At 32.1% G+C, this 15676-nt stretch overlaps 1 protein-coding gene across 6 annotated transcripts; it reads right to left on the minus strand.

Moving 5' to 3' along the window:
- Positions 1-1800: 1800 nt before the first annotated feature.
- FAB1D (FORMS APLOID AND BINUCLEATE CELLS 1A) lies at positions 1801-12396 on the minus strand. Of its 6 annotated transcripts, none has more exons than XM_028078348.2 (13): positions 12111-12396; positions 10648-10905; positions 10508-10541; positions 9770-10426; positions 8663-8807; positions 8252-8593; positions 6617-7462; positions 6069-6385; positions 5591-5717; positions 5293-5430; positions 3515-4843; positions 2942-3208; positions 1801-2397 (listed from the first exon to the last, which is right to left on the minus strand). In XM_028078348.2, the coding sequence occupies exons 2-13, from the start codon at positions 10886-10888 to the stop codon at positions 2074-2076; spliced, it is 4767 nt and encodes a 1588-aa protein (XP_027934149.2). In that variant the 5' UTR covers positions 10889-10905; positions 12111-12396; the 3' UTR covers positions 1801-2073. The 6 variants fall into 6 exon arrangements, with proteins under 6 accessions (XP_027934149.2, XP_085532210.1, XP_027934151.2 ...); XM_085676084.1 differs by having other exon boundaries at positions 9770-10420; positions 10675-10905; positions 12116-12391; XM_028078350.2 differs by having other exon boundaries at positions 10675-10905; positions 12116-12391.
- Positions 12397-15676: the final 3280 nt, after the last annotated feature.

Raw genomic sequence — 15676 nt, forward strand, 5'->3', positions numbered from 1 at the left:
TCTTGTGTTTAACTATTGAAAAGCAACAGTTCATTAAAAAGGATGAACCAGTGAGTTGGTAGTTTCTTGTGCCATTTTCTTCCATTCCATTGCATTTTTTCTTCAACTTCATAATCCTGTAACTATCCTGCTTTGTGAAATTCACAATCAGCAACACCTGGAATAAAGGAAAAAAGAATATTTATTTAATTAAGGCCCATCAAGACAAAGCAATTGCAAGAGAATTGCTGAACATGAACATGACACAAAGGAAGATTTGAAACTAAATGAAATCATGAAAACAAGTAAAGGATTGGAAATTGAGGCTAAATTTGTCACAGTGGTTAAACTCTTTTAAATTCACTAACCTAACGTACTTGTAAGGATTTACCGCAAGTTTTTTCTGTTCAAAATATTACTGCAAGTAAAGTGGAAATCACGACGACAAGAGTTGATAAGTTATTAGCAACAAATTATGAGGTACCTTGAGTTCTGATATGTTAAGCTAAGGATTGAACCTACGAAGTGCCTAATAAGAGGTTGAGTGTGAAGTGTATGATTATGAATGGCACTAGCGCAGGCCAAAACCAGAGGTCAAAGCTTTTTTTTTTTTTACTGTCCTATGCATAGATACAGAGATGCATAACCTGAAATTTTGGTGATAGTGCACTGATCATGCAAGTCCAATCAAAACCTTAGTATATGCCACAGTGTAGTAGAAATAAGACACATCCACTTTATATATGAAAACAGTGTCTTTCGTTTTTCTCTTTATCACTTTTTCTATAGATTAATGAAAGCACTGTGGCACTGTAAGCATATGCAACCTTGAAAAAAACATAACATATATAAAGGTGCAGGTGCTCCACTATATAAACCCACCAACCCAGAACACTGTAAGTTTCTTCATTCATTCCTCTCTATAAACCTCCAACTTCGGCACCTACTACTTGTCATTGTTAGTCCTTTCAACCTAATAAAATGGAAATGAGAACGTGCCTGGGATTTAAAAGATCCCCAAAGTAAACTTATTCCGCTGAAATATATATATATATATATATATATATATATATATATATATATATATATATATATATATATATATTATTGTTAAATATTTTGGAGCAAATTATTAAACTAACTTTGATGATAAAGTTAAAATATAATTTTCGCCAAAGAAAAAAAGGTACATCAAATTATAGCCTGACGCCTAGCCGAAAAAAATAAACCAGAGCAGATAATAAACTGCTTAAATGAAAAAATCCGACCGAAAAACGTCTTTTTAACAAAACTCTTCATAAAGAAGGAAAGTATTATTCACATAAACTTTATAGAAAGGTTACAAGAACGAACAAAGTTTTTTTTCTTTTTAATTTGACATATCATTTAGGAGTCTGTGTATCTTTGGAATTCATTATCCATCACTACTTTTGTATTTAAACTTATTCTAAATTTCTCATTTAAAACCTTTTCAAAATATTAGTTAATTTCCTTAGATTCAAAATTTGTCACATGTCACTCAACAAATCCAAAGTCATTCATTAACTCGATGAGATGAATCTTAGAACTAAAAAAAATTCAAAGAGTGGTTTCCTTAAATATTAAACTTCATAAGGGGAAAAAGTTTAAAAGATAAAACTATTGTTTAATCAGCCAAAAGGATTTCATACAATTTCCTATCAATTTATTCTATTTTCTATTTCTTGTCAAATCCTAACTTGCAGCTTTTCTTCCCTGTAATAGGACTGTTCATACAAATAGTAATAACAAAATGTAAAGAGTGTGCTTTTACTGTAACATGTAAAGAAGCAAAAACCAAGATTAGCAACTGTACTCTTCATTGATTAAATAAACCTTTACAGTTACCGTAGGCTTTACAAAAATTTACTCTTCTCTTACAGGGAGAGGATGGACATGTAAATGACAGCATCCCTAGAAATTCGCTAAAAAATGCAGAATAGCAGGGCTAGGCTTACAATCAATATTTGATTGTCTATATACAGTGCTAACTACTTGCATAAATTCTCAAATTTGTATATATTTTTTGGAGAGAAATCAAAGATTTGGACAGAGAAAGCACTTGTCACTCTTGTACTAGGGCTTTTCTGGGGAAGCATGATCATCATCTTCTTCCCCCGAGCAACAAAGTTTGCAAGGATTGGAGGATTTCTGAGAACACCAGTGATCTGGAATACTAAAAAAATATGTAGACATAAACTTTCTGAACCTCTTTTTGTATTCTTTTGGAGAGATTACAGTTGGCAACACATTTCTTGGCACAACAAGTGATGACTTCATCCATGTCTCAAGATGCTTGTCCCATGTATATTGCCTGAGATAATCAATGATCCCACAGACTAGCTCGCGCTTCTGAGAATCTACTCCAACAAGCAAGGAGTAATCCATCACATTGATTGACTGCATATTCAGCAAACAATGAAATGAACAATGTCAGATAATCAGGAAAAGAACTCCAAAACAAAAACGAATTCAAGAATAATATAAACACAGGGGTAACGTAATGGCATGATATATATGCTTTTTATAAAGAATTTAGGAACAAATACCACGATGGATTGCAGGGGTGTTTAGTAGGGAGAACTAGGGAGGAATTATAAGAGTTCCCATCATTTGAAAATATTGATCATATTCAAATAAATTGTGCTACCAAATATACTATTGGGTTTTCATTAAGGAAAATGTCGAGAAGATTCAACACCAATAAATTATGAACATTTCATATAAGAAAATCAAGAGAGTATTTCTATCTTAAAACTTAACACAATGGATATGTGGGTCTTATTTCTTATATGTTGCTCATTCCTACTAAATGTGGGACCAAACTCACTTGAAATCCTAACATATACTCCATGTATTAACCCAAGAAATTAGTTCAGAGAAATACTACAATTCAATCAGAAAAGTTAAGCTTCTAGGCAAAATGCTTCCAATGCAGACTTACATTCAGAAAAGATGTGTCATTCCAAACAGCGCGTTGAAGAACACGCTTTGCTTTATGACTGACATATAATGGGGAAGAGTTCATGTCATTCACAAAGTTCTGATCCAAAAGAACATCTCCATCACCATCAGCAGCGGAATTGTACCGGGCAAAAAGAGCACCTTTAAGATCATATTGGCGAGTAATATTTCGATTATAGGTAAGATTTTCCATCACCATGAGGTCATATTTAACCTCTTTTCCACTTTTGACATGTCTTTTAGTAACCTGCATTCAGATTGAAATGCTTAAAATTCCATGAAGCTAGAAAACGAAACACTATTTTAATTATACTTTTGGTTTCGGAAAATATATGATTTTCTTTTGCTTTAGTTCCCCTATCTATTTGCTTTTATTTCAGTTTTAATACCAAAAGAACTAGGAAAACCAAGATCCCTGTTGAGGGACTACAATACTTTGTTACATTTAGGAACTAAAAGTGAAAAAAAAAACGTAAACAGAGACTGAAATTTAACAAATTGGTGAAAAAGTTAGCCAATGGAAAAGAAAAAGATGCGCAAACAGCTCACCAACCTGATAGATCCCCAAGACTTTTGCCAGACAAGTTTGACTTCCAGACTCAAATGACTCTCTCATGTGTTTGAAATACAAAGAAGAAAACCCCAAAAATGAATCAAGTTCTGTCCTCTTTATTTCCTTTATGATGAATCTGTCATCAAGTGTTTTTGCAAAATAGGATTTGCTTTTTCCACCTTTGGCATCCCAATTCCTACAGCGGCTTAATGAAGCAATAAAATCAAGCTCGGATGGGCAACACCAGTTTCTAAGTTCACGAAACTGCTTGAAATAATGACATATCACTGAATATTTTTCCCTGCCAAGTGATTTCGCACCACCCATAGCAATCTCTATGCTATGGTTTTCTGTAGCACGAGAGGTTCGTGACTCTTCTGAACTGCTTGCTGCAGAATGTACAGACTCAGAATCTGAAGAACTCCTTGAAAATGATTGAAAAGAAGTTAAGGTACCATTGGTCAAGCTATGCAAACTTTCTGTTGAATTTGAAGTTATACCAACTTCATTTCTATCGTCCTCATCATCAACTTCTGATACATCATATGTATCTTTCAATAAGGCCAGTGCACATGCAATAATACTTGAGGGTTCACCCTCGAAGTCAGACACAACATGATTGTCCGTCTTGAGAGGGATATGCAACCGTGTACCTTCCTCGGTGATTAATTGATTGGCTGTGGGTATATATTCAGCAATGGAGCTGCTTACAGATTCAAACTTTGGCAATAATCTTTTCTGGAATTCCCTTATGCCTATCTGCCGAATGTCAGTAAATGGCTTCCAGAACCAATCATTTGAATCCAGCAAGTTGGAAACTGGTGAATTGGAAGCACTTTTATTTAATAGCTTTAAATCTGCAACTGGATGATTAGCTGGAATATCTGTAGAAACTGGAGAATTCTTGCGTACTTCAAGATGATCGGGTAACCGAGTGGAAACATCCAGACTCAATTTCAACTTTTGGTCAGAAGATCTCCTTGATATCAAATCATCAACAACAGGTACTTTCACATCCTTTGTGTTGGATGGATCATCTTGTTCATTACACTCGAGGAGAGGTCCTTCAATTGGAATTTCCTTTATTGATAGTTCATGTGCTGGAACAGATGTGTCAAACATAATTTCTATATCCCCATCTTGCATAACTTTCTCAGAGACATCATCAGATTCAAGTCTTAAACTATCAGCTGAGCGTAGTGGGTATAACCGTTGAACCCACACATAGGATTGAATCAAAAGATCCCACATTAACCGGTTCAAATTGAGAAGTTTGAAAGAAGCCTGGTCTGGATCCCCCTTTTTAGCAATGGCAGTCTTGACATTTTCCTGTTATCAGAACACAAGAAGTCAGAGGAAATTAATACTCGTCATAGTAATCACAATATGTAAGACTTCCATCCGAGGGAAAACTTGAAATGAAAATCCAAAACTAATGTATCACTAGCAACAAATTAAACCTTTCCACATCAAACAAAAAACTAAATCTTGCATTGGCAATGAAACTTTGATTAGAGCTATAGTAACAGCAATATCAAACTTCAGACTTTTATTGTACTAATTCCACCACAGACTAAAACTTCCATTTGGTGTATTACTATCACTATTGTTAATGCATTCTAGCATATCAAATTAAACAAATATAAATCCAAAGTTCAGGTTCTAGCTAGAAAAGAGAGATTTGGGGTTGGCAACTCGTATAAACATATTCAAATTAGGACTTGAGTTGGTTCCATGTAAAAAGAACTGTCTCAATCACTTCCAAACAGAAAGCTAACCTCAAACTCTTCTTGCTCTTGCTTTAACATCTTCTCAACCTCGGAGAAATCTCTAATTGATCCTCCAAGGCCATCAAATTGAATTGTCTTCAAACACTTTGCAACTTCTCTGAATAATGATATGCCTTTCATATACACCTTAAAACAGCAAAAAAAACGATAATTCAAATGCAGGCAATGTATGAGAATTGAGAATAAAACTATTCTCAACTTATGTATATTATAATTCATCCACTACATACGAAATATATATATATATATATATATATATATGAAAATAGCATAATAGGAAACATACATTCTTAGTCTCTTTCAAAAGCCACTCTTGTCTAATTGCACCATTGAACTCCAGTTTCTGAGGAGGCATAGACACAGTGTATGTGGTGACAGAAGCATATCTGAACATAGCAACCATGTGACCTAATCTGCATGATAAGGAAAGACAGAACGAAACGCAGCGTCAGTAAAACCTTCCTTTAGTTTATCAAGTCACAAATTATGCAGTCTACACTAAGCACAACACAAAAATAAGCACCGTAAGTAAAGAACATTCCTAAATCTTAAAAGTACTTGGGTGGCACTTCAAATTTGTATCAGCACAAAAGGAAATAAACTAAATTTTACGTAATAACCTAATTCATAATCATCAGACCGTAGAAGTCAAGGTGACATATCAAACAATACATGTGTTTCTCTAAAACAAATATTGAAAATGGTAAAGATAAACAAGACAAGTACAAAACCTACTATGAAAAGGAATATATAGATAATTTTACCCGAAGAAATAGAGAAAATCCCTATCAAGAGAATGGCCACAACTCAATTTTCTGCTAGAAGAATAGCGAGAAAGGCCAAGTTCCAAAAATTTTCCAAATGATAGACTACGGGCAGTGGTAGATATCAACACTCTCTTTGTAGAACCAGAATTGCATTTTCGACAACGGCTCCACATCCAAATTTTCCCTTCTGCCTCCCCAGGCAAACGTTTTTCCAGGGGCAACCGTTTAACTTGTATTGTAAGCTGTTTATTGTGATGAGCATAATAATAAAAGTGAGCATCTGGCAATTCTTGACAGGCATCACAAAGTCTTGTCTGTATATAAAACAACAACAATCCATTAGAACAAAAACCTAGTCCAACCTTGTTTTACAGAGAAAATACACACAAGAATGATATTGCATTTTGAAACTTCAGTCCCAACATACTATTTAGCTAGCTGTAATGCAACTATACCTTTATCAAATGATTCAGAATCACGCTCTGTATCATATGATTACCAATAGTCAACTAAATAAAGTAGAGGAGAGAAAAAGCAACGAAAACCTGATTGAGCAAGTTGTCCTCAAGAAACTTTCCAAGTGGAATATCAAAATTGTTGTAGAACATAATATGGGAAAAATGACTTTGCTTGCATACTGTCCCTCTTAAGGCATTCCGGCTAGACATCAAGACCAAAATACTCTGAGAATCCAATACTGAATTGATATCATCTTTGCTTTGGAGTTCTTTTCTATCATTATGGCCATCTTTACTTATATTCCCACTGGAATCTAAGTACACGGGTGAAGACAGGGATTGCCCATCATTAAGTGACTTCACTTCATTAGAATGATTTTTTCCTTCGATCATGGTAATTCCATCAGCCTCTGGAGAGTTTAAAACAGAAATTGACTCATCAACCTGACCATCAGGCTTCCTTCCATTGAAGCCAAAGTAAGCTGATAAAGATTGATAAGGAGCAGAAGAAGCAAAGGGAAAACTATCCCCCATAACTTTCTTAAGAGAAGATGAAATAGCTGAGAACCCAGAAAAGACAGCTGGATTATATGGTTCACAAGAGAATGGAGAAAACTCCTCTGATCCTAAGTTGTTTCCATTTGTGTTTTTTTCTTGAAGTCCATTTGATATAACAATATCAGTACTAACTACTCCATTTTCACCAGAATACTCAAGAGATGGAATGCTTGAATTTGTCGAAGTTGAATCACAGGAATCTTTATTGGTTGGCAAGATATCTGTGACACGCAAAGATGGAATGGTAGAGAACATAGCTTTCTGATCAACAAGAAATGAAGTTTCGAGAATTAAATGATATGCCATGACAACTGCACAGCGCAAGACACATTTAATCCTCTTCAGTTCATCACTGTGAGTTCCTTTCAGTAAAATCTGCAATTGCAGGCAAAGCAGCAGTTAACAACATCCAAAACTCTAGACGGGAAGAAAGGCCACAAACTATAACTTCAAGTTCATAATGACAGATGATGGTAGAATAGAGGTTAATAATAGTTGAGATACACCTAAATTAAGCACGGATTAGACAATAAATACCCTGTAGGAGCATCTTAGAAATAAAAGATTATAACCAGCTTTTAACTTACTAATATGTTGATAATAATGAAACAGACATTTTTCGAAATTTCCTGCATCCAAAGTCACTCAGCCAATACTCTTCAGGCATTTTACTAATCTATCGAAGCAATCAAATTTATTATGTGAAGGTACCGGAGTGGTTTTATTTTAAATCTAACTAGTCGTAGGTGTGAAAGGTTTGTTACGATGTTCAGCATTGGCCAGGAATATAAGTAGAAATACTCATTGTGAGACTTGACCCTTTAGGCCAAAATACATCAATGGTTCTACGTCACGTTTGTATCTCATACTTTCAAAGTGAAAAATCAGTATCAATTACGTAAAAAGTGCTACTTCATTGTTCAATATATTGCCATATACAGCTGTAAGGGTAGTATGGTATCCATCCAAATTGAGGCTTCATTATCATGGTATGCTAAAGAGACAAAATGTTCAACTATACAAGCATGTTACTTTCAAATAAATGCACTTAAGTAAACACAAAAAAAACTTGCAACGTCACCAAAGAAAAGGAGTTTAGTTTGGAAGATTAAGAACTGGAATAAATAAGAAAACAGAGATTCCAAGTAACAGATAATGGCATACCGTGCAGCCCAAACGTGTAGGACAGCCGTCAATGAACATCAAAGTCTTGACGGGCTTCTTTCCTCCTTCACCAACCCCGTCATGTTCCTCTACAAACTTCTCAAAATAAATAAAATCACAGTGTCTTAGCTTTTGACCGTTCAAATTATCACATGATAAAATTGGTGAACCAGTGCAACGCGCAACTCTTTCCAGACGGTGAAGCTTCATATCAAGCACAAGTGTCATTCCCTTTGCCAAAATTGACTCTTGTATATCACGAGAGACAGTTTTCTCCACTAATATAACATTTGGATGGCACATTTCAATACGATCCATTTTAGATTTCAGATCATCCTTCTCCTGTAAGCAAAGAAATAATCAGCTAGTGAATGGAAGTGAATAACAGAATGTAATCTAATTTAAGATTACCTGGTCCATGGAGTCAAATGAGGACAGCCCATCAATAGAATGACCAAGCACGCCGCTAATCAGTAATAATCTAGGATTTTTATACTTAGTTGGCATATGCTTGTGAGCAGCATGTTTTTTGAAGACCAAACCTCTTATTAGTTGACTGCAGCACAAAATATTTCTTTAGAATTTGCTATTATGAATCAAAATGGCAAGTTAATTTTTATATACTAGTTCATTACAAGAGATGAAAGGGTTTAATAGTAACCATTAGGCCTAAATCTACGATCCAAAAGTAAAAACAGTCATGTGACCCTCTTTCACGTTCATCATTAAGTTCTCTTTTTCACGTCTTCTTTTCTGTATTTCTCACTTATCGTGTTTTTCTCCTATTTCCTTCTTTTGCATTGCACTATATGTGGGAATCAAAAGATAAATATAAATTTACCAATTTTTAAATTTTAAAAACATTTCATAAGTTAAAAAAATTAAGAGACACGTATCAAGAATTTTAAATATCAAATATTTAATAATAAAAAAAACTCGATTAAGATATAGATTAAGTGAAATTAAATTAAATTTTATAAATATATATCATGACATAAATTTTAAAATCACCATCATGGGTATAAATAAATAAATGTATATAAAATAGTATACTATAATAAAAAATTCACCACTGCATACCATTTTAGAAGGAAACATAAACTTACAACATGTAAAAGAAATCACTGACCACAGATAAAAATATAAATGTGTTTTAATTCAAATATATTTTCAGTGAAAAAGAAAAATATTAGCAACAAATATACATTTTAGATTCATGCAGGAATTATTATTTATATTAATTTGGGTGAAGAAATGAATAAAAAAAATTTATTCAATTTTAAGAAAAAAAACAGTGTTCATTTCATATTTTTGGCCCAGGTCGAATTTGGAGGTTGGTCTTATAAGCCCTTCGGAGCTTATTAAGATCAGCCAAAACCATCTTCTGGGTAAGTCATAAGCTATTTTCATAAACTCTCTCAAACAGCCACATAAACACTTCTAACATAAATTCTCTGAAGTAAAAACAATAAATAGAAATGTCAGAAAGCAAATTCTTAATGAACAAACTACATTTACCTTTGGCCACGAGAACCAGCAGCAATGCACTTCACTTTAACATATCCATCAGGATTCATTGTACTACCTCCTACTGCATCAGGCTTCAGAAAAGAAGCAGCTTCCCATGATAAAGACGTAACTATGTCCACCCAACTCTTATCACCTTCATCCGAAGAGGAAACCCCTACAGATTTAAGCAGCTGACCAACAAGTGCCTTGAATTTCCCATTCATCATTTCTTCCATTGCTCTTAGTTTTTCCTCTTTGAACCTGTAGATCCCACTTAATTCATCCTCCGAACTATTGATAGAAATTGGCTCACCCAAGTTTGCAATCCCCATGCTGTGGTCTTCATCATCGTCATTACAGGTCACACTATTGTCCATGTCATCCTGTGGGTTCTCTGGCTCAGGAGGTTCCCAAGTTTGGACTTCCAGATCATCAGGAAGAGAATATTCAGTTTCCTCGACAGAGGATTCAATAGGGTCTTCAGAATGATAAGCTTTTTCTTCTTGAAAGTTATGCCCTTGTGCAATTTCCACATCTCTCACTGTGTAACCCTCATTGTTGTTATTGCTTTCTTCGGAATGGCTTTCCATCACTTTTTGTGAACCATTCACCCGATAACCGAGATCTTCCACACCACGTTCAACTGTACTTTCTTCTTGACTATTCCTAGCACAAGAAACAAAGCAAGTACTTGAGCACAGCTAAGTTAAACATTTTATTCACAACTGTTTGGACGTAGCTACGTACCTGTCACATGAGTTCACATCAACTGAAAAGTCACCTGAAATATCAGATATTCAAGCAAAAATTGGTTATATAAAACCATCTTGCAATAAAAGAAAAACATCATCAGCATTATAGATGAAAATATAGGGATGGTAATTTACTGCAGGTGGAGACACAGCTATCAGTACTTTGCAATGACGTAGTTGGACTGACATATGGTGTCACGTATGGACTATTACTACGCCACTTCGCATTTGCTCGCTCTAGCTTCTCTCCACAGGATTTGCAAGGCCTAATGGAAACTTTGGCATTGCACTTTAGACTACTCTCATTACCCTCTTTTTTATTGTCAAAATTTGATTCTGACAAGCCCGCACCACAATAATGGCACATAATACACATCCGATCCAACACTAATTCTGGTACAACAAAAAGTATAAGTACTGAATGAGATTTGACGTTTTTTTTTTCTCTTTGTTGAACTAATTCATAATCCTACTCCTATATAAAGCCCAACTAGAATAAAATAAATTCTCCATAGAAAAGCTGTATGCATAAAATTCAATTTCAGTTCACTGTCCCTTTTCACAAAAATAATAGAAACACAACATATACAAATTAAAACGTGTACATAAATTAAAACTGTAACATGTAATTTGTAATTTAAAGATGGAAAAGAAAGAGGAAAAGGCATATCTACCTAAACAAATAAAAGCTAAATTCTCAATAGCACTCAATATCAAACAGATATTCGTTCTTGTATAATCCTAGAATCAAAAACAATTGTTTAAAGAACCTAACTGTTATCATAGAGTATAAAAGGATCACAGAAAGCATTGTCTGGGCTTAATTAATTGGTTTTATGGAAAAGATTTTCAGAGAGAAAGAGGTGGAAAGCCCCCTCGTAAAATATGAACATGTTGAAATTGATGGACAACAGGAAATTTATCAAACATTTTAAGAAGTGCACCTAAGATAAGAAATCGGCCTTTTTTTTGTTGTATGGATTGATGCAATAAACAAAGGAAATACAGAACAGTTTTGCAGTAAGTTGAATCAAACAAAGCTTAAGGGAAAGAAAGCATGGTTTCCATCGGGAGAGCGAAAAAATAAAATATATATAGTATGACAGTGCACCAAAAAAATAGCAATTAAGGTGATATGTTTGCGATATTAATTTATAAACAATAGCCCATTCCATACAAGATCAAAAGATTTAGTAGAAACAACTGAAATGGCTCAGATTCATTAGTCCCACAGAAATCAACGAAGAACTACAATTGCAGATTTATTTGCAAACAATGCACTGACAAAGAGTTGAGAGCCCAAAATCTTGAATTGGAACTTTTAAAATGGCAAGCAATGCGAACAGTAATGAACAAATGAATCAAAGCTCAATCTAGAAATAACATTACTAGACAAAAGGAAATTCACATACGACTGATCCACCAGAATCAGAAAAAACACTCAATCAAATCTTCTGTTTCCAATCAAATCTTCCGTGTTAGACCAAGATTCATCAAGAAAACTGCCATTTTCAACTCCCATCAAGCCTTAAAATAAGTGTACGAAATTTGATTTTTAAAACAAAAATAATAAATTAAAAATATGAAGAAATGCACACCTTACCGTCAAAGCAAACCCAAAAACGAATACAAGGATGTGACCCCCAAATGAATCCCAGCTCCTAAACCCACACAAAATGCACTGTTTTGAGAGATAAGCAAAGAATTTGGTGTGAACGAGTCAAAGAAACCGAACCACATAGGCAAAGTCGCAATCTTTTTTTAGGAAAGAGAAGAGGGAAAGCAAGAGAAAGGAGAGATATGAAGAATGGAAGAATTGTTGAATGGAAGAAAAATAAGCAATGAGAGAACTGTGTGAAGCCGAGGAGAAGAAGAAAGAACGAAGAAGAAAAAAATACCAAAAAGAATAAGAAAACACAAGAAGAAATTTTCCCTCTCTGGGACCCACTCTAATTGCTTGCCTCCGAAAAATATCAAAAAAACTATTATTATTTTCAAAAACTCTCATCTACAGCAAAAATGTTACATGGTAATTATTTATGTGCTACTTGCTGGGTCGCGTGTACTCTATACTGACAGCTACATACGCTAGATTTTGGGCTAATCTTTGTCCAAATACGTGCTTATATACGCGTTATCGTCGCCGAGGGTACTTTTTCAAATTGCAGCTACAACTTTCATCTTTTTAATATTGCAAGATTCCCCCATTTTCGTATACTGCATTTCGTACCATTCATGATTAAACGATTATACATAATTAAAGGACTAAAATGTTTGTAATTGTTTATGATATAAAATCTCCCTATAAATGTAAATCATAACAAAAATTGTAAAAAAGTAAACTAAAAGTAAAAATATTATCTCAATAATTTGACCGTAAAACTCTGATCAAGTTTTCCAATATCCATGACATAATACGAGAATACTTACCTTTTCAAGATCGAACAACAATAATTAAATCATTTGAAACAAAATCCTACTTTTAACGAGGCCATGGAAAAAGATAATCAATAAACTTTAACATTCACTAGGCCGTGAAATAAATAATAAATAATTTTCAACATTTACAGCAAAATTAGAATAACGACAAGTTCTTTTTTGAAGGGAAAAAGCTAGTCTTTTATAAAGTGATAAATTAAATTGTTAAGACGCGTGTTTATACGTTGGCATTTATAACTCAGTTATGTGATTACAATATTGAATTTTTCCAAATGTTTTTTTCCTGTTATATTTCATCATTACAATAATATTATTCCCAAATAATACTATTCTTTAACTAGAAGGATATTGTCTTTTACACGAGTCAATAAATATAACGTTAATTCTTAACAAATTAGAAGCATTGAAGTACATCAACAAAAAATTGTTTTCCTTTTCATTATAACATTAGACTACAAATAATTTTGTCTTCCATGCACCACAACTTAACACGCATTTTTAAATAAATTCCAAATCCGTAACTTTGCTAAAGAATCACGAAACAAGAGAAACAATAATTCTTTTTTCAAAATTTCATATAATTTTTTCATGTAAGGTCACGATCAAATAGAAAAGCATTTAATATATTGAAGTATAAATAAATAAATAAATATATATATATATATATATATATATATATATATATATATATATATGCGCATGCATGGTAAGAGACAAATCAAATCATTAAATTTTCGTAATATTTTATATAATCATACTTAAGATATGAGATCACGGTGACACAAATTTATGACGCAAATGAAAAATTGAACATCATGAAACTAAGGGATTCGTAAAAACATTAATATACTGAACTATAAAGATTCGTTTCAATCACATGATTTCTCATAATAGTTTTAATATCAATCAATATTTTACATAAACATCTCAACAACGACTGAATAATATGGTAAAGAAAATGTTTATTACAAGTAAAATATACGAATTTAACCTAAAATATAATTATTAAATAATATAAACATCAATTGTGTAGGAGGGCGGCACATGGTTCTTCCAAAATTTTCAAACTCTCTAAACTTTAATTTCATTGTAAACATCTTTATCTTTCTTTTCTTTTTTTTTGTGAGTGTAAATTTTACTTGAAAATAAATTTAAAAGAGGAAAAGTGATAAAATTATGAACATGCATCACAATGTGATATGTGTTGAGGTAGATCCAAAAGTAAAACGGTACTTGAGTTTGAAATTCAAAAAAAGTAGCTACATGTTGTGAAGTGGGACCAATAAGAGGGGTACTAGCAGATATTTAAGGTTGAACAACAACAATAATTATTATTATTATAATAATAATAATTAACTGGTGAAAGTTGACATTGTTAACAGTATGTATAAATTTGAATTAATGGTATCATAACTTTAATTAGAAATTTTGTTATCAGATTTTGTCTTACATTTTACAAAATATCCTAAATTTTTGACATTTTATTAAATACTAAGGAGGTTGATGACGTAACATTTTTTTTAAATTAAGGATTTAATACATCCGTATTATCCATAAATTCTATTAAGTTAAAATCCTCTTAAGTTTGTCTTGATTTACTCCTTCAAACTATCAAAAACATTTTTCAACATGGAATTTATACATTATACATTAATATATTTCTAGTAAAGAATAAAATATCTAACTAAAAATCATTCACATATGTGTCAACAAGTTTATCCGAATTATTTAATTCATTCGTATTTCAAAATTCATATATCGCAAATTAAATTTCATCGCTAAATCATTTAAATTCAAATTTTTTACTTATTTTTGAATAAGATTTCATTGGTGTTATCAATTTTAAAAATATACTATTTTTGACAGATAACATCGTTACGTGAATTTTTGTATATATACAGTAAACTTTAAGCAATCCAAATAAAATATATATATATATATATATATATATATATATATATATATATATATATATATAGTTATGTATATATAATTGAAATAGTTTAAAATATGAGTAAATTTTTTTTTTATGTTTTAATGGTATATACAAATATGTATTAAATTTAATTAATATTAATACTTATTTAATTTTCAAATGCTTTACATTAATAACCAACCATTATACGTTAATGAAAAATAGGATACTTAAAAAATAAGATATATTATAGCAATAGAAAATATTTGTTTTCTGATAATTACTAGTGATATGAAAAAGATGGTCAGATATTAATTAATTAAGAATTTTAGGATTAATTTATTTTTACGTAGTTGATAAAATTTTGGTATTTTTAATTGAGTTTATATGTTTTATGTTATATTCTTTAAAAACTATAATTTTCCGTGGTTAATATCGAATTATGTTGTTATTAATATAAAACGACAATGAAGTTTTATTATTTTTAATGAAAAAATATCGTACGATGGATCATTATATTTTGTTACAGCCTTTATATCATCATTTACATCAGTTAAGAAATGATAGTCATAACTACTGTTGATATAGCTGATGATGTTAATTTGTTCAACACATTTTCGACTAAAATTGTTTTTATCATACTAAGAGAATTCAGTAAGACAATCATGTTATTCGGTTAACATAAAATTTCAGTTAAAAGATATAAAATTTAAATATTAAAATTATAAAAGTTAATATAATCAATTGAATATCCGTAAGAACTTAAAAATTTAATTAAAGTTTTAATTTTATTTATCTTATGATGTCATT

This window comes from Vigna unguiculata, chromosome 7 (assembly GCF_037176805.1).
Source record: "Vigna unguiculata cultivar grain cowpea cultivar isolate G323 ecotype 2 chromosome 7, ASM3717680v1, whole genome shotgun sequence".
NCBI lineage: Eukaryota > Viridiplantae > Streptophyta > Magnoliopsida > Fabales > Fabaceae > Vigna > Vigna unguiculata.